Raw genomic sequence first — 21423 nt, forward strand, 5'->3', positions numbered from 1 at the left:
TACGATTTTCTTCGGAAAATGTAGAACAATTCCGTACAGCACTTTTCTCACAGAATTTTGAAGTACATCCAGCTTTAAGTTCTCTTGGAGCTTTTTCACTAATAATACCTTTCGATAGTCTCACGTATTTTTTCCTTTCAATCGGTTTATTATATATCCAGACCTTTTATTATTTTTTTTTAAGTTTTTCATTACAACCATTTTCACAATTAGTACTCATTTTATTAATTTTGTTTTATTCGGGGAATAAAGGCAGTAACACAATAACACAATTTGATAAAGAATGAAAGATAATGAAAACAACTGTAATTACGGATAACACAATGTGTCACATTGAAATTGAATCAAAGAGAATGAAAAAAGGGTAGTTACGGCTTTTTGGTTTATGAAATTGTTGAAGTTGTAGTTGCGGCCTTCTGATTCTCGCCTATAAAGTCGTTATTTTTGGACGTATGCATGTAAAATTTGCTGTGTACACGTATTTCGGTAAAGTACTTCATAATCAATCAAAAAGTCAATTTTGAATTTTTTGTTAGTTACGGCCTTTTGCATTTTAGGTGACGATATGTACATACATATCTAATGTATAAAATTTCCATGTCACAATGTTAGTTACCGTACTCCCCCTATACGGCTTTACCGATTTTTACCAAATTTTATATGCGTATTCAGTAGGTCTGAGGATCGGCTACTATCTATTTTCCTTACCCTTAAAAGTCGAAAAATTGGACAATTCGAAAAATTAACTTTTTTCCACACAATTTTTTTGTTTTGTTTTTCAATATTTTGATTTGTAAATTATTTGAAACATTCAATTTCGGTCGCTTGCTTTTTTATTTCGGCTATTCATAAGGTAAATTATTGAAAATTATTCAGTGAAAACTTTATGTGTGTTTCTCACAAAGTGATCAATTATAGAGTGAAAGTTGCTCCGAAGTCACGAAGAGACCTCGCTAATATCGGTCGGAGTTCTTTTTGCCGTCAACGTATGGCAGCCCAAGACACTTGAACGAGTACTCCCAGGATGCGATGACATACGTGTGGAATTATGGATCGCTGTCAATCAGCAAGCGATCATCACGATGTTACAGCACGACTTTTCAAACAACAGCTACGATGTTTGATGGACTTTGTGGAGATCTGGCAGCACCTGGAGATTCGGAGAGGAATGGAGATGGCGCGGTTGCGGAGGTCTGTTTTGGTTCGGTTAAGTAAAATGTTCCATGAAACTGAAGTCTGATGAAATAAAGTCTAAATCAAAATAAATACTGTTTTGTCTTATTACTGGTGGTAAAGGTGAGTTGTTACAGTGGCGACGAGGTAAATTTGTGAAAATTTAAAAGAAAAAAAAGAAGCATACATAAGTGTACGTCGGCGGGCTAAATGAAAAAAAAAACAAAAGCACAAGTTGCAAGGAATAGCAACTGGCATATTTAATATATGCCGGCGAGCACGAAGAGCACGAAAATTGGTGTAATACACCAACGGTAAGAGACCGAAACAACTGACATACATAATTGTAAGTTGGCGAGCTCACTGAGACAATTTTAATTGCAGCGACAATAAATAATTGAAAAACAAAAGCAACTCGCACAAAATGTGCCGGTGAGCAATACAAATCGGGGAAAAAAATTACACCAGCGATCACAGCAACTGGCACAAGTTATGCCGGCCAGCAAAAGCAACTGACATACATACAAATGCACGTTTGTATGCGTAAACATATAACATTGTATGTCGGCGAGCAGAATAAGCAAATGAAGTGACATTAGCCGTGTTAAAATAGCAAAAAGTTCGCCGTATTTTGTTTTCTCGACCTCGCTTTGTTGTGTTTTGCACGACAGACTGCAGAGGCAAAATTGCACTTGATTTTGTTCATATTTCTTTGCGTGTTTGCTATCGGCTGGGGTGTAACAATAATTTATGTTCACAATTTTTGAATGAAAATAAAGTTCGTACTGGAAATTCTGGTGTTATTTGCCATTACAAAATTAAATAAATGTATCTGTTTTATTCTCCCAATAGGATAACAAATATTAGAAGAAAATTTGCGACTTGATAAAACAAAGGCATTCAATCCAAAGTAAATTGAAATCATGAACATAGCGGGCGTACCACCATTTTTGTGCAATGCAATTGATAAAGCACTTGTTCGTTCGGAGTGGGAGAAGTGGTACCGGGCCTTTTATCTATACCTGGAAGCTGAGGACATCTAAGATCCTATTAAAAGAAAGAACAAACTGTTGCATTTAGGAGGGATGCAGCTTCAAGAGGTTATCTACAATATACCTGGCGCGAGTTAAGGAACGTTTCATTTCTCAAAAAAACCAAAACATCTCTTGTTTATGTCGAACCACGCATAAACAAATAGTGATAAGCAATTCCCATATACTCGTATGGTGTGAAATAGAAATGGTATCACACATAACAAGTGTTATCTCCTACACGGTATTCTCTCGGGACCAGAGATAAAGAGATCCCCAACTCTCCTGTCACTGGAAATGTGAGAGCCGCTCACCTACCGAACTTTGATAGTTGACTGGATTGGGTAGGTCTTGACGTTTTGCAATTGGAATGACTGGAACGGCCAGATTGAAATAATACCAAAAATATATGTGAATGGAGAAATTTATTGCCGCCGTACAAGATCGCTAATAAAAAATTAAAACAATGAAAATCAAAGAAAATGTGAAATTTAAATATATTTCATGAAACGTTTTGTAATTTGATGCATAATCGAATAAATTTTCAATTACAAAAGATTAAAAACATGTATTAATTGAGAACTAACAGGCTCAATTCACCTTATTAGGTATTGAAAGGTCAAAAGTTAGTTGTTTTAATATACCATAAAATCATAAAAGAGGATTTAAGTAGTTTCGCCATATATTAAAAGTCCAATATATAACAATTTGCAACCTAATAATTGTTGGGTGTTTTATTTTAAAATGCCCAAAAATTCTTATTTTGTTCGATCTGGCCATAATGGAAAATGTTATAAAAAACGCTTATTTTGAGGCGCTCTCACACTGGAATAAGTTGGGCATCCCATTATCCCTGCTCGGGACTGTTTGTGACGACAAACAATCGACTGTAGATAGTGTGTCTATCTTCAAATAACATAGCAGACAGCAAATAGAAACTAGTACCATAAAGTAGTATAAATAGCACTAAATTATCAAAATGTATTTAGTCTTAGTTTTGTATTATTAAAGGAACTTGCCCTGACGGTGCAAAGTACATACAAAAGTGAATCAATTGTGATTAACTCGCGCTCATAGGACCTGAAGAGAAGAAAGATGTGTTTAACCCTCATTTTGACGGATACTTGGATTGTCATATAGAGTACCAATGGGCCTGGGTAGACCCAAAAGCAAACCTAACATCATTGTGGAATGTGCTGTACGACGGGGTGTTACGATTACCGCTGCCAAAAGAAGCACAGATAATTGGCTATGCGGACGATATTGCTGTAACGATCGTAGCTAAAGAACTCTTGCAAATACAAAGCGTATGCAATGAGACCGTGTCGAAAATCAAAGACTGGCTTACGAGTAACAAGCTGCAGCTTGCGGGTGAAAAAACAGAGGCAGTGCTCATCACGAGCAGAAAAAGGCTAGAAACGGTCACATTGAACATTGATGGGTATAACGTTGTAACGCAAAATTCCTTGAGGTACCTTGGCGTTATGATCGATACGAGGCTCAATTTCAAGGCGCATATTGAAAAGGCCTGTGGTAAGGCGGCTAAAGTGACTGCGGCTCTGTCGAGGATCATGGCAAACATTGGTGGCCCAAGCCAAAGAAGGAGAACTCTGTTGGCCAAAGTTAGTCAGTCAATGCTTATGTACGCAGCTCCCATATGGGGGACAGCCCTGCGTCAAAAAACCTGTGTAAATATGGCAAAAGCTGTGACCAGGTTATGCGCCCTTAGAGTTCCCTGTGGTTTTAGAACGGTGTCATACGAAGCGATTGCTATCATATCTTGTCTTATGCCACCGGATATAATGGCCTCTGAGTTAAGCAGAGTCTACCGCAAAACAAAAGCAATGAATAGGCGCCTAACGGTCGACGAGCGTAAAAAGGAGAGGAAGGCAAGTCTCGATGAGTGGCAAAAGCAATGGGATGCGGCAGATAAAGGAAGATGGACCCATAGATTAATTAAAAATGTATCAGCCTGGATTGACAGACAACACGGGGAGACAGATTTCTACTTAACGCAGTTCTTATCGGGCCATGGCTGTTTCAGGGAATACCTACACAAATTTGGCCACGATGACGAAACACAATGTTCCTTCTGCGGAAATGCCGCAGAAAACGCAGAGCACGTCTTTTTCACCTGCTCCAGGTATGTAGCAGAGAGAGAGACCATAGAAAAGCTGACAAATGAAAGCATAACGCCCGATAACATAGTGAGTCACATGCTGCGATCACAGCTGGTGTGGGCTAAAATGAAAGAGTGGACCGCAATAGCGCTCCTAGAACTTAGAACAAAAGAGAGGCAGCGAAGAAGCGTAAGACCACATGAATAACCCGAGCGGTAGGTCGTGAAGGGCAGTTATCGCCCAGCTTGGTCCTGCGAAGTAGTGCCTAACGGCGGTCCCGCAGGTCCGACTACAAGCTACAGCAGCCGGAGTTAAGGGTTTAGTACGTAGGCATATTGTCTCGCAAGTCCAGAATAGGTAATTATTACTGTCTGGGCGTGGTCCCGAAAGAGGTGCACCCTAGCGGACAATATGAACCGTGCATGCTACCAGTCCCACCCTGGTAGTATCTTTAAAAAAAAAAAAAAAAGTGCCAGACACCTCACACCAACATGTCGCGACGAGTGTCTGTGAAAGCACGATTGTGCTACTGTATTCAACTTCGTAGGCAAGCAAAGCAGAATTTTGCGATCAGTTGACGCTAGAATAACCAACACAAGCATAACGTGCACACAGTCAAGTCAATTGCGGAACGGCAAACGGAATGCTTTATTACATGTATATTGTTACGTCTCGACTCGATTTGCGGATGAGCTAACATTTCGGACAAATCATATAAAAATTTTCTACGAGCGTCTGATTTAGTGTAATTGTTATTTTCTTTGCATATAATAAAACTGCCTAATGCCATTACATCAACAATATTATAAAAAAATGCAAGAGTCCATCTCTTAGTTTTTCCTTTGGTAGTGTAATGCGTTAGCATTTGGTCCATGGCATCAACACCAACTTTAGTTTTGTTGTAATGCAATATTGCTGCTGGTTTTCGCATGACGCCTTCAACTTCCTTATCGTAATGTACCGTGGACCGCTTTGTTTTTCTTAGGAACATATGAACAAATGGCTACGTTGTCTTGATGAAATCCAAACTCAGATGAAAGAACTGCCCTATTCTTGTTTTTCTTCATTTCAGGTGGGATACATGCTTTATTGCTTCGAAGGGTTCCAACGAAGGACAGCCCCAAGCTTATTAGCCGCTTACATAAATTTAAAGTGGAAGAAAAGTTGTCAGCTACTATTGTGCGCCCAGAATTTAAATATTTTTAAACCAAACGTATAAGCTCATTTACCCCTTGGTTCTTTGATCTCCCTTCGTTGGGTTCTTTTCCGGTATAGATATTTCCACTCAAAGGATAATGAGTTTTTGCGTCACAAGCCCACCATATTTTTATACCGTACTTAGCCGGTTTTGAAGGTATGTACTGAGTAAATTTCGTTCTTCCTCGATACGGAAAAAGTTGTTCTTCAACAGTTATATCGCTATATGGATGAAAATTCTTCTGGAGATTTGCATTTAGAAAGTTCCAAATATCTCGTATAGGTCCCGCTTTATCTGTTTCTAAGCGGAAGGGTCTAGTGCGACCGTCATCAAATCGTATATAACGGGATATGGTCAAAAACCGACGGTAAGACATCGTTGCTCTGAAAATTGGCAATTGGTTTGTTTTCCATAAAACTGACGCAGCCTGACTATTGTTATTGCTGACTCCTGCTGCTATAAGAATGCCTAGAAAACCTCTGAGCTCCGTTTCTGTAAAGTTTTGCCATTCTTTCAATTTGTTGGGATTTTTAAAGTTCCATTCATTGGTTTTTTCCGTACCGTAATTGTTGGTTTCGCTTACAATGATGTATATGTTTGGTGTAAAAAACGCATCGAAAACTTCAACAGGCGAACATGATGTGATTGTCGATCCACCGGATGATCGCATGACATTATAGGAGCGAACACGACTACTTTGAGGTGCTGCCTTACTCCAAACGGTCCCATCTTTGCCAATAAAGTTGTTACCTTCATCAGTATTCAAATCATCGTCGCTATCTGTGCTACTTCTTCAGCGACTTCAATTTCATGTTCAGCTTCAACATCAGAAGCTTCAAATTCCAACTCATTTTCTATTTCTGAGGCGCCGAAATCAAGATCATTATCATCATTTTCACTGTTGTTTTCAATCTCTTCTGCCAAAGCATTTGCAACCAAGTCATCAAAATTTGGATCACTACGCGGCACATTATCATATATGAAATCTATTTTACTCATTTTTATCCAATAAATACACACGTTCACAGAATACCACCGATTATTCTTTACTTGAATGTGAACATCACTTTTCACTTCTAACTTCAAATGACAACATCTAACATGTGAAAACCAACAATGTTTTTGATAACGGAACTTTAAATTCAAATGAGCAAAACAAATCATGAATAAAATAACAAGAGAGAATTCCAATTCATACAAAAGTATGTTCCCGTTGCGTAATGAGCGCATGGGTCTGGCCAGACCCATTAGTACTCAATATGACTTTTCGGTTGAAAACTATAATTTAAAAACTATTTATCAATTTTATAAATATATATATGAACAAAATCATACTAAAATATATCATGTAGGATATCATGAAGTATTGAAACACAAACGTGTGTACTAGTATATGAAATAGTGATTTAAAGTTCAAAAAGGTCTGGCTGGACCCATCAGTACAAATGAGGGTTAAGCAATTAGTAGAAAAATTGCAGCAATATTTCTCTCCTAAAAGGTACTCCACTTTTGAACGTCACTTATTTCGATCTTTGAAACGTGAGGTGGGGAAAAACTTGAATAAATTTATTCTTAGGCTAAGAAACCAAGCCGCTAAGTGCCAGTTTGGTGAAACAAAAAACGAAATAATTGAAATTAACTTGAAAGACAAGCTCATAAACACATGGGCACCTACTGAGCTTAAGAACCGTGTATTAGATAAGGAACATTCTATAGCTGAAATAATTGAGATGTGCTTGGTATATGAGCAAATTAAAACACAATCAGAGACTATAATATTGCCGTCGCAATCTGAAAGCGTATACAAAATTACACAAGCCGTCGTAAATAAGAAAAGGGAGACAGAGTGCGGTAGATGTGGTCGAAAGGGGCATTTGAGTAGCAGCGCTGGGTGTCCAGCCAAAAATGTGAGATGTAATAAGTGTAATTTTATAGAGTATTTTGCTAAAATGTGTAAGACGAGGGCTCGTAAACGGAAACAGAATGACGAAACAACCGATAAGGTAAAAATGAAGAAAAATTATGCATCCAAACTCCATTGTGTTGTAGGGGATTACAAATCTGCGTCACTGAATTCCACGACGAAATACATCAAGCCTTAACATTGATTCAACAAAAAATAGAAACAATGGAAGATAATATGCGAGCTGGAAGATTATCAGACGTGAGTGATGACGCCATCCGCTCATTTATTATGGGACTCCGGAGCAACTACACCAGAGGTATACTTTATTCAAATAAACCAAAGAGCCTTGGTGAAGCATATGCGATTGCTTGCACCATCTACCATGACAATCAGGATCTACACTTCGAGAGCACTGTTCCCCGTCGATATGATTCGAGACATGAAGATCAGACCACCTTTTATCACCAAAGGAATAATCATCAACTGAGACCAGCATATCGCGTTAATCCTCAACGGCAACTAACGTATGAAGAGAGAAGGAAACATAATTCTGGTAGCTACATCCAGCGAAATGGCCAACAACAATCAAAACCTATACCAATGGAAATGGACTTTTCACGCCAATACGTGAAGCAAATGCATCAAAACTCTCCAAGAAATCCGCCTCACCAACAAAATCCATTTAAAAGGGAGAGAAACGTATCATCCCAAAACTTTAACCACAATAAAGTACAGCGTATCAACCAAACCGAACAAGCTGACATAGAATCTGTGAACATCTCTAACTACGAGGAAAATTTTGAATCTGGCAGTACTTTTTTAGGCGAATAAACGGGTTGCCATGCATCCAGACGAAATGCGGACTAACAGGCACACCCGTCACTTTACTAGTGTACACTGGATCCACAAATAACTACATTAGTAAGAACTGTAACATAGGTAAGTCAGTATCAATAAAACCATTTAGAACAAAAACTCTACATGGCTATTCGGTTATACATTCAAAAAAAGTGATCACAATGTACGGGCATCACTTAGTATTCTTTGAAATAAGCGAATTAAAAGAATTCGATATAATCATAGGTGAACCTTTCATTAATTATACTGTAGATAATGCCAAGTATGAGGAGGAAATTAAGGAAATAATTAAAGCAAATGAAAATATTAGTGACACCCTACCCTTCACAACTACTATCCAAGCTACAATTAGGACGCAAACAGAAGATCCTATTTGGACAAAACAATACCCTTACCCCGTGGCAGACCAGGACTTCGTCAATAAAGAAATAGATAGGCTTTTAGAAAATGGAATAATTCAGCCGAGTAAAAGTCCGTACAATTCCCCTATTTGGGCTGTTCCAAAAAAAGGATTAGACGGAAATGATAGACCTAAACGGAGAATGGTGGTCGACTACCAAAAACTTAACGCGCATACTATAAACAACCGCTACCCTATACCTGATATTAATATGACAGTTCAAAATGTAGGTAAAGCTAAAGTTTTCTCGACCATCGATTTAGAATCAGAATTCCATCAAATTTTAATAAAGGAATCCGATCGCGAAAAAACCGCATTTGCAGTGAATGGCGCAAAGTATGAGTTTGTTAGGATGCCGTTTGGACTTAAGAACGCACCCTCAATCTTTCAACGATGCATAGACGACATTTTGCGACAATATATCGGTAAATTTGCTTACGTTTATATAGACGATGTTTTAACACGATGAAGAACACATAGAATATGAAAATTTCGGACGAAAAGTCGCATTTTTTCCAGGACTCTGTTGAGTACTTTGGCCACATAATTAAACATAACAGAGTAACGGTTGATCCAAGAAAGATTCAACCTATAAAACAGTATCCAATGCCAAAAACCTTAAAAGAACTCAGATCATTTTTAGGTTTGGCTAGCTACTATAGGAAATTTGAAAAAAACTTCGCACAAATCACTAAACCAATAACTATACACCTACGAGGTGTCTCAGGAATGATTTCAAGAAATCAAAGTGCGCGAGTAGAAGTAAAGCTCGATGAAGCGGCAATTACTGCCTTAGAAAAAATAAAAGGTGCTCTGCAAGAACAGGTAGAACTTCATCAGCCGGACTTCACTAAACCATTTGAACTAACTACCGATGCCAGTAACCAAGCAATTGGAGCAGTTTTCTCCCAATTTCGGCAACCTATTGCCTTTATTTCTCGAACGTTAACCGACACTGAAAAAATTACAGCACAAATGTAAAAGAACTTCTTGCAATCGTGTGGGCGCTACAGAAGCTCCACAATTTTTTATACGGCATCACTGATTTAACCATTTATACTGACCATTCATTCAATCATTCTATTTCGGAAAAAACCCGCATACCAAATTAAAAAGGAACGATTATTCAGCCAAACATATGAGATCGAACTTCGTCGACTCCAAGCCCAGATGACTGGAAATTAGGACATTTCATCTTAACAAAGGGGAGAGTTAAGGAACGTTTCATTTCTCAAAAACACCAAAACATCTCTTGTTTATGTCGAGCCACGCATAAAAAAATAGTGATAAGCAATTCCAAAATATGGTGTGAAATAGAAATGGTATCACACATAACAAATGTTATCTCCTACACGCTATTCTCTCGGGACTGTTTGTAACGACAAACAATCGACTGTAGATAGTGTGTCTATCTTCAAATAACATAGCAGACAGCAAATAGAAACTAGTACCATAAAGTAGTATTAATAGCACTAAATTATCAAAATGTATTTAGTCTTAGTTTTGTATTAATAAAGGAACTTGCCCTGACGGTGCAAAGTACATACAAAAGTGACAGAGGCCGAACATGATAGGAACTTACAAGGCGTTTTAAAAGTTTTTGAGGAATTTAACATAAAGCTTAATGACTCGAAATGTATCTGGAAAGCACAGAAACTGACATTTTTAGGACACGTGTTATCTTCGGATGGTATCGACCCTGATCCAGAAAAGATTAATGCCGTTTTAAAATTTCGAGCGCCTTCTACCAAAGAGGAAATCAGGAGTTTCTTAGGTCTAGTAACATACCTGGGCAAATTTTTGCCGGATCTGGCGGACGTCACCGAACCGCTAAGGCACCTGATTAAAAAGGACATAAAATTGGTGTGGGGTCCGCAACAAGAAGCCGCATTTCAAAAGTTAAAATATAGTTTAGCAAAAATACCAACACTCTCATATTTTGACCCAAAGAGACGTACTCAAGTAATAGCTGACGCAAGCCCAGTGGCGTTGGGCGCGATACTCCTTCAATTCCAAAGTGAGTCACCTCAAGTCATTTCGTTTGCCAGTAAATCCCTGTCAGAAGTGGAACGCCGGTATTCACAGACCGAGAAGGAAAGTTTGGCGTTAGTCTGGGCAGTTGAACGGTTTTATTATTACCTGGCAGGGATAGAATTCGAACTCGTCACGGACCATAAGCCACTAGAAGCAATTTTTAAAACTACATCGAGACCGCCTGCAAGAATTGAGCGGTGGGTTCTCCGTTTACAATCTTTTAAATTTAAAATAATATACAGACCGGGAAAATACAACATTGCTGACACCTTCTCGAGATTATACGTAGGAAAACCCTCTAACACGTTTGATCAATATGGAGAACAGAGTCTTTGTACCATTATTGAAAAGTCGGTGCCTCGAGCTCTCACAATTTTAGAAATTTATCAAGGTAGCTCCTCAGACCCCGAACTCTTAGAGGCAATTAGAAATGTTAAGGAAGATACTTGGGGCGACAAATTTATTACCAAGTTTTTTCCTTTTCGCTTAGAGCTATGTGCGGTTGGAAACAAGCTTCTACGGGGAACTAAGATCGTTATACCCAAATCGTTGAGATCTCGCGTCCTGGAATTAGCCCACGAAGGTCACCCAGGTGAAACAGTAATGAAAAGAAGAGTTCGATCGAAGGTCTGGTGGCCCCTCATCGACAGGGAAGTTGAAAAATTCGTTAAAAACTGCCGCAGTTGCTTACTAGTATCTAGGCCCAACAATCCGGCCCCAATGAAAAGACGTACCTTACCGGACGGACCGTGGGTTTCACTCGCAATGGATTTACTGGGACCTTTACCAAACCACGAGTACATTTTTGTTGTTATTGACTACTATTCACGTTATCATGAACTGAAATTTCTTAAAAGAATAACATCAACGGCTATAATAAATTTTCTGGATGAAATATTTTCAAGATTGGGGTATCCAAAATCCATCACTGCGGATAACGGCCGACAGTTTGTAAGTGAAGAGTTCAAGAACTATTGTTTAGAAAATGCGATTGAATTGATTACATCTCCACCGTATTGGCCACAGGCAAACGGGGAGGTAGAGAACTTGAATCGATCTTTGCTTAAGCGTCTACAAATTGCCAATGCACAGGGAGAAAACTATAGAAAAGAAATCCAAAAGTTTGCTCTCATGTACAACGTAACCCCACATGGAACAACAGGGAAATCACCATCAGAACTTTTATTTAATAGGCGCATACGAGATAAGATTCCATCGCTACAGGACGTCGAAGAACCGTTACTGGACCTTGAAACCAGAGATTTAGATTGTGGCAATAAAGAAAAAGGGAAAAAGAGAGGGGACGAGGACCGAAGAGCCAAAGAAAGCGGAATTGCAGTTGGAGACAAAGTTCTGGTACGTAATACGATACTCCCAAATAAGCTGTCTACGACGTTTAATGCAGAAGAATTCGAAGTGATTAAACGAACAGGGAATGACGTTGTAGTACGTGGTAATGGCAAAGAGCTACGACGGAATGTAAGCCATTTGAAAAAGCTTCCAGTACCGGAAGAGACAGAAGGTGACAGAGATACAGCAAAGGAGGATACTAATCCACTGTTGAAACTTACTTTGAAAAATATAGGAGGGATGTGGAGATCTGGCAGCACCTGGAGATTCGGAGAGGAATGGAGATGGCGCGGTTGCGGAGGTCTATTTTGGTTCGGTTAAGTAAAATGTTCCATAAAACTGAAGTCTGATGAAATAAAGTCTAAATCAAAATAAATACTGTTTTGTCTTATTACTGGTGGTAAAGGTGAGTTGTTACAGACTTTATCTGGAAGTAACGTGTATGTGGTGCTGTTAGATGCTAAATGTACTCCGTTGAGTGGCAAAAGAGAGGTTTGCCACACGCACACATTCTTCTTTGGTTGGAGGATGTGGGTTACACCAGATCAAATTGATGAAACAATTTTTACGGACATTCCTGATGTAGAGAAAGGTCCAATTTTATACGAAGTAAAGCAAACCAATATGGTTCATAGACCTTGCGGACCCCACAATCCCGCTTCATATTAATCGATGTTAGTATTGCTGTTTGGTGAAATAGATCAAATACGTTTGCAAGTACGTCACTTAAGAAAGCAACATGGCGGTTATTGGCCTCAAACGAGATGAGATCAGAAATTATCAAATGGGTCGATAAATGAACTGCAATGAAGCGCTTTGTTGGATATTTACTTTTGCAATTCATGAATCTTTTCCGATTGTTGTGCATCTCGCAGTTCATTTGGAGAACGCCAAAGTGTGTATTTCAACCCAGAGAATACAGTACAGCCAACGGAGACACCACCAACAAAAAAATTGGCATTGTCGAGTATTTTCTCGACTTGCGTCAAGGATCCGTTTGCGAGAAAATTACTCTATTCGGAAATGGTTTGATATTATACATGTGATGCATTTTCAAAAAAATGTTTACACAAAAAATAAGGCCAACCAGTAGATGGACATTCAGGAGTGTTCTCAACTAATGTATTAGGATGAATTTAAAAAATCCACCCGAAAAACGACGGTTGCTTCTACTACCTTCGGTTGCTTTTGATTAATGTACGCGGTTCAACTTCATTTGAGTCATTGCGTATTGTGAATGGTACGGTATGTGCAACTTTTTGAGAACCATGCCAGCAATTACAATTGCTGGAACATGATAATCGCTGGGATCAAACGATGGAAGATGCGATAGCTACTTCGCATGTCACTGAAGTTCGCGATGATCGTTGCAACATATCAGCCTTCAAATCGACGTCAATCCGCAGCATCATTTGCGTCTCAAAGTTGGATCTGTCATTGTACACATTAACCCTCTATTACTAAACTTAGGGTCGAATCGACCCAGACACGCAAACTTTTTAAATTAACAAAAAATAAAAAATATTTTTTAACACAAGATACATGTGTAATATAACTTTGTACATATTTAAACGTTTATAAACAATAAGAATAAGAAACATGTAAAATGTTATGCATAATAAATTGTTTTAAAAAATAGCCTGGGTCGATTACATTACATAATTGAAAAATTTTTGCATTAGTCATTCCAATTTTTCTTTTTAATATTTTACTTTTATATTTCGGTTTTCAAATGCACTTTATTTGAAGTCAATATCTTTAAAACTTATCATTTTATGCGGAATCTGGCTGGATAACTTTTTTTCACTTTTTTAGCTATGTTGTAATGAATACAAACTTAATTTCAATTTAAGTATATAAATTAATTTTTTAACACATCATTTTATAAATTTAACAATAAAATACTACAATATACTAAAAGACGTATACGTTTTAGCAATTTATAAGTTTAAACGATTTTAATAGATAATACAAATAAGGGTCGATAAGACCCATGGTTAGTAACCATGCGACATGTTTTGAGGTTAGTAATGCAGGGTTAAAAAGGTCTACAGAAACTCCTTGATGGTATATGTCTATCTCTTATGAATATCCCACAATAACATTTTTTTTTCATTTACGTTTTACGACAAATAATGGCCAATTTTCGAAGCGATTTTAACCAATACAGCATGGATACTTATTCACTGTTGATTTGATATATGTAGATCTGTATGGCCTTTTACTGCATATGATTTAATGAATATTTTTAGACATATTACCGATTTAAAATTGCGAGACGTAGTGTTTGTGGCGGTACAGGGCGGCCGGAGCGGCGATCGGACACGTTCATTATCGCAGATCTCCAATGAGGAATATTTAAACGGAAACGATGAAGTATATGCGTACAATTTCAAACTGGCCCTTCCTCAAAAATGATACAATTGCTAAATATTTGGAATAGTAGAATCGAACTGCCCCCAAATACACAATGCAATGGATTATAACTGGTTCAGTAATCAGTCGATGAATGCCAGCCGACTTCTTTGTCTTTTCACGCTTGAGAACCGGTTTATCATGTGCAGTCCACTAGAATGACTATCGATTGGACTCCAGTGTGAAATGATGGGGCCATGTTTCTATTGTCACACACCGACGCAAAAATTCGGTTTTATTACGATTAAAGAGCACTCAAACACTACTCAGAATCAGCAATTCGTTGTTTTTGTTATATAACTACATATGTATATTGTGAACTTTCGAGGCACGCACTTTGCACATAGCTTTCACGTCATTTCCTCGATGCTTATTTCGCTTCTTTCCAACTTAGCAAACCTTTTTTCAACGGTTGATTTCTCTGATACAGAGCCTAAATTCAACAGTATTTCCTCCAAAAAAGCAATGATTTATTAACACACGAAATTCTTTATGATCCATTTTTTTGTAAACTCACACAAGTTGCCTCACAAAAATTCTATGTCTCATTAACTAATAGCTATAATCTAACTAATAGAAATCATAAAGATGGTAGTAGTAGTATTATCTATGTGTTAGCCACAGTAAAGCGTCGACGGGTCCTCTACTTTATACATGTACATACAATCCAACAGTGTATGCATAGTTTCCTTGCGAATATACATATATATATATAATGAATTGAAAATACAGTCTTTTTTATTTTTATTCGTCGGTGCAAGGAAAAGGTGCAATGACACTATGAACTTATGTTACCTGTAAATTATTATTATGCTGGCTAAGTCTTGTCGTCCGAATGGGCGAAAACACTCCTAACTCTAAAGTATTTGACGCAGTACCTGCCGCGGGAAGCAGAGGAAGAGAAAGACCTCCACTCCGTTAGAAGGACCAGGTGGAGAAGGACCTGGCTTCGCTTGGAACCTCCAATTGGTGCCACATTGCGAAAAGAAGAAACGATAGGCGCGCTGTTGTTAACTCGGGTATAACCGCGTAAGCGGTTTCTACGATAGTAAAGAAGAAGAAATGATTATTATATTATATTACCTTCCAATCCATCACAAATCAAGCACTTAAGGCGGGCGGCAGCACAGAATTTATACCAACTGCAATAATTTGGCCATTTTAATCGAAGAAACTAAAATAATAAAAAATTAAGTAACAGAAATAAATATAACCAATTCTTTACCAATAAAAGGTTGATCCGTCGACGTATTCGCCGCTTATGCACATTAGATTCTGCAGTCCTTCGCATTACTTCGCGAACCGTCTTTCTCTTTCGGAGCAAGCTATTGTATAAATATAATATACGTTGCTTCTCACGTTTATGATAGAAGTAACTGCAAATAATTCGTCTCATGCGCATAAAGTAGTAACATTTATATATAAGTACAATAATTATGACATTTGTCGCAGCTAACTTCAAATAAAATCTGCGAAATAGAGGAAATTTAAAATATCGTTTCACAATTATTTAAACTTTATTGACCTTTTCGGCATTATGTGGGCATTTGGTAAGCAATACTCATTAGTAAGATAGGTGGAAATTTGTTCGTGAATATTAAAATTTTTTAAAGTTCTTTGAAGTAATCTTGCCATGAGTCCCGAGCCTTTGACCTTCAGTAAAGAAATGTAAAAGTTAAGTTAATATAATTAAAAACTTGCTTATCTAAAAGTATGTATATAAATTAGCTAAATAGCAATCAAGATTTTTACTAGCTGTAATAATACATACATATGTACATATTTATTATACTTTTAGGATACTAGAGTTTTGACTGAGTAACAATTTTGTTACACGGTTCTCAAAATAAAATTTCCATAATAATTTCATATATATATATATTAACTACATAGGTCTGATACCAATCCCGACCAACATCATGCAATGGTTTCAAATAGCGAACTCGATATTTACTGACAAATCTCCGAGTGCATTTCTTTTTTAAAAAGATTCTAAGAAGAATCAGCCGATTAAAAGCGCACGTTGAAAACTTGCAAGACCATACAAAAATTCAAAAATTTAATTGAATTAATTGTGAATATCTACATATTTATAAATTAGGTAAACATACGTTTTGTAAACGGAAAGACAATTTAAGACATTTAATATTGGAACGAAGGAATAAGGTGAAATTTAATAATGACAACGTCTACTCTATATATAAAAGTAAATTCAAAACTACTATAAGTGTGATAAACATAACGAAAAACATAAAAAAAATTATGAACTGTAACTATAAGGCAGTTTTGCAGGAAAATCGATATACAAATTGGGCAACCACGCACACTTCCAATATTATAACATTAATTAATATAGTATATCAAATATAACTTAGTCAAAATAGTGCATTTACATCGAACTACACATTTTCAAGCCAAATTACCGAATATGAACATCGGAAACTATTGTTGTCTTGCTACGGAAAATATTGGTTCATTTCTGAGGTATTTTAATAAAATGAAGTGTTTTTGTGATAATAATTTGTGATAATTAGTGAAAAGACTAAAATGTTATTGCCGGTATAAGAATTCAAAGGATAGCCCTTGAAGTTTAATTTAGAAAAAGATGATACAAATATTTGTCAAAAATAATTAATTTTCCAATAGGCATTTTACACAAAATTATAATTATTTTTATGCTCCTGTATATCGAGTTTTTAGACTCTTGAAGACTTTCTAGCAAATACATAGGAAGTTTCTGAAGAAAATGATTTTGCATTAAATGGCTATATCTTTTTTATTATTTCTTATTATTATTTTTATATTATTTCTAGTTTGAGATAAGATCCGCTCAAAAAAGTAGCACATTGTCATCAGAGGCACTTAAACTATTAAATTCTACGACGGGTTTGAGTGCAGACTCGATATCACACACCTCATACTTCAGCTCAAATGCAGATTCTGCATCCGGTAGTGATTATGATGAAGCTATTTTAATAATCTATAGGGTCATTATTTGTTAAATATTACCAGATACATTGTAATAACGGTAACTTACAACTATTATATTATTTTGTAAAATAAAAGTATTTACATGAATTTTTTTCTCCACTTCCTTTTACCACTATGAGCAAGTGGTAAAATAAGCTTTAATTAAATAACTTCATTTACATCGAAGCAAGATACAAAGAAATTCCATATGTTATGTTTTGTATTTTGAGAAGATATTATTTTCTTCAAATAATCTTACGAAAAATTGACGTACGCGTATCCACCATTTTAAATTTCGAAAAAATAATATCGTATTTGAAATTAGTAACCAAAATACTACTACATATACACGAAGTTTTACTGTGCGTTGTGCCAAGGATACCTTCGTTGGCCACCCAGGCGTTAAAGTCGTCAAGCAGGATTTTGACATCGTGGCGAAACAGGTGTTACAGGTGCGCTCATTGAACGTATCTTTGGTCACTTCGTCCTTCTTTTCCGTCAGGGCGTGGACGCAAATCAGCGAACGTTGACGAACTTCGCTTTAATGCAGATTGCGGTTAGACGTTCACCCACTGGGGTGAGTGCCAGGACTTGTCGACGGAGTCTCTCTCCCACAACGAATTCCATACCGAATTTGCGCTCTTTTATAATGCCACTGCAGTAAATGCCAGGGCATACTTGATCTTGAATAACGATTTTTGCCAAACTAATGAGATTGTTCAATACCATCGATGTTAGGAATTTGGACATGTCAAGCTTATTGCAAACCACCAAAAGCTAAACTGTAATTTAATGCATCCAAATTACAAAGCATACAGAGAGTTACGAAGGCTGAGCTGTATGTAAATATGGACATCAGTTTTATCGAAGAATGAAATAGAGAAAAACACATAGCCTAACAAAACTTCACAAACTTAGGTAACCCATCACACCTACTAAAAACTAAATTATATTAATTAATAAAGGTAATGTCACAAATGAATAAATTGAAATGAATGGACAAAATACGATGAAAAAAATTTAACAAAACAATTAGAATTAAAAAGAACACTACCTTGTATTATTAATAAGCTATGCTAATGAGTTTAAGATGAGCAATGAGGAGTCAAAGGCTTATTCCGCCACATCCAAAAAATTGAAATATTCTTAAATCTAAATTATATTGACGTAATTTTAGCGCCAGAAAAACACTTCACAAATAGAATATATTTACAAATAAAAAATTATGATATAATCGACTCTAATCATACAAGTAACAGGGTTCATGCTGGCTGTGCTGTCTTAAGAAAATGTTGTATCAAATATGATTATGTCCATGAACCATTCCAAAAGCCATTAATGTAAGCAAGGAATAAAAATAAACAATATTAATATACACATTTATGCCTTATATTCACTACGAAGGGGTAATATAAAAACTACTGAATACAACAGTTTCTTCAGTTCTCTCGGTACTACATTTATTATAGGAGGTAATTACAGAGAGATTTATAAAGCTCTCTAATAAATACATTATAAATTTCTAACCTTTCAAATTTTGCTGTATATAAAGGTATTCCAACTCAGCTATTGGATGCTGTTAGCTCTGAATAACTGATCACTGTCCAATTAAAATCAGCTACAACATATTCATTAATTTTAAACAACGAGAATAATATCGCTTATACTTGCAAGTGATTACACAAGGTTCAGGTGTACTTGAGAAGATATTTTCAAGCAATTTTATAAATAAGTATATAACTCACACATAACTATATATTCGCCATAAAACTTGATAGAACAAGTAAGGAAGGGCTATGTTCGGATGCAACCGAACATTTTATTCTCTTTCAACGTGCACGAATTAAAGCCAGAGACATACCTTAAGCTTAGAATCCAGCTCTCAAGAAATGTAAAAACTTCTTATAAAAAAACGCTTAAGAAATGATTTGCTACAGGAAATTTTCTTGTGCTAGTATGCAGCTCTGAAGCAATCTAGTACTAATTTTTAACACATTTTTTTCAATAATATGTGAAAATGACAACGCTGGTTTAGCGAAGAAACATGAAATCACCAATTTTTTTCTCGGAGGAAATTCAAAGTGACCGTTAAATTCATCCTAAATTAGTTAAAATCATTATTACGTAAGTTAAAAAGTATAGTTCATTTTGAAATTTCGTATGAAACCTACCAATCTTCATTTACATTCCTTAAAATACAATGAAAATATTTATACATTTACACATATAAGTACATTTTCTTTGTTTATTTCCTCTTGCTCTTTTTCGGTAGATCATTCACAATGCTCAAAATTACTTGAAGGAATAATGTATTTTCTTTCTTGAGTAATTACCTAAGAGCTGGATGCCTACCTTTAGGATGCAAAACGGCAACCAGAGGATCGAACAAACCAAGCTTATATATATGTTTTTCCTAAAAAGGTTAAAATTGGACGAAAACTTGATCCCTCATAAAACAAACATAATTATAATTGGTAATGGTATGTGAGGTACTTGAATGAATCTCAGGGAACGTTTTATTAGTATGTGACATTTTCATGGTATTTTTTTCCATTTTTTTAATCTTTTATCGAATATTTCGGTATATCCAAGTTATTAGAAAACCAGAAAAGGCTCTTTTACATATGTCTCAAGCACCTCACGACTTTCGCTCTTAGGCCAAGCATCCTCTGGGTAGCCAAAGAACTTCCCTACTTAGCATTGAGCGCTGGTTTTGGTAAAAAAAAAACTGCAATGAAAACTAACGAACAGCCTCGGACGAGAGACCCTCCTTTTGAGGGCGATCATGGCAAACGCTTTAAGGATTACGATTTGAGGGCATGCACTCAGAATATCCGGTCCCTTAATTGGGAAGGTGCCCAGCTGATTGACGTCGTCCAAGAAATACGATGGAAATACGATGGACAAGGACTGAGACGAGTAAGTCCTTCTGACATTTACTACAGTGGTCACATAAAGGAGCACAAATTCGGAGTGAGATTCGTGGTGGGAGAGAGACTCCGTCGCCGAGTCCTGGCATTCACACCGGTGGATGAACGTCTAACCACAACCTGCATCAAAGCGAAGTTCGTCAAAATGTCTATGATTTACGCCCACGCCCTAACGGAAGGGAAGGACAATTAACGAAAGATATCTTCTGCCCCCGCCACGATGTCAAAATTGTGCTTGGCGACTTTAACGCCAGGGTGAGCAAAGAAGGTATCTTATTCGCAACGGACAGTAAACTTAGCTTTCGTGATAAAGAATCCCCAAATGGGTTGATGCTGATGGAGTTCACCGGGGCCCGAGATATGGTTATCTGTAGCACTAAATTCCAGCATATAAAAACTCATCACGCTACCTGGCTGTCGCCGGATAGAAGAGCCACCAACCAACTGGATCATGTTGTGATAGAAGTCTCCAGTATTTTAGACGTGCGTACGCTCCGCGGTCTTAATATCGACTCGGACCACTATCTTGTTGCAGCCACGATGCGCACCCCCCTCTGGGCACCAGAAAACGCACGTCAACAAACACAAGAAAGATTCGACGTTGAGAAGCTGCAATAACAACAGACTGTCGAACGATTTTCTACTCGACTTGCACTCCTGCTCTCTGAGGGCACTCATCAGAAACTCAGTGTAAAGGAACTGTGAGACGGCATTCCAAACTCCTTACATACAGCTGCACGCGAAACCATTGGTTTCCGGAAAACGCAAAAGAAAAGCTGGTACGACGATGAGTGTCATGTCGCAGTGTAGAGAAAACAGGCTGCCTACCACAACATGTACTGGATGGGATAGATAACGCCAACTACCGGTTATCGAGCGTATTGTGTGAAACTTTAAAACCCACCTGCCTTTATGACGCGATGTCTGAATTTGGTTTCACGGCAAAATTAATACGGCTGTGTAAACTGACGTTAAACAATACCAAAAGCTTCGTCAGGATCGGAATGCCGTTCTATACCAAACGAGGTTCCAGACAAG

The 21423-nt window shown here is 37.1% G+C and overlaps 1 protein-coding gene across 10 annotated transcripts in view; it reads right to left on the bottom strand.

Moving 5' to 3' along the window:
* The window catches only part of LOC105225669 (protein sneaky), a 392025-nt gene that overhangs the window by 95743 nt on the left and 274859 nt on the right, over window positions 1–21423 (bottom strand). For 8 of the 10 annotated variants that reach the window (XM_049448019.1, XM_049448016.1, XM_049448023.1 and 5 more), the window contains 3 exons: window positions 16011–16138; window positions 15711–15954; window positions 15569–15659 (listed from right to left, as the gene is read on the bottom strand). In XM_049448019.1, the coding sequence (XP_049303976.1) occupies window positions 15569–15659; window positions 15711–15954; window positions 16011–16138 (463 nt within the window). Of the gene's footprint in view, window positions 1–15568; window positions 15660–15710; window positions 15955–16010; window positions 16139–21423 lie in introns of those variants that run through there. The other 2 variants (XR_007421636.1, XM_049448028.1) reach the window with 1 other exon arrangement.

Source organism: Bactrocera dorsalis, chromosome 2 (genome assembly GCF_023373825.1).
Source record: "Bactrocera dorsalis isolate Fly_Bdor chromosome 2, ASM2337382v1, whole genome shotgun sequence".
Classification (NCBI taxonomy): domain Eukaryota; kingdom Metazoa; phylum Arthropoda; class Insecta; order Diptera; family Tephritidae; genus Bactrocera; species Bactrocera dorsalis.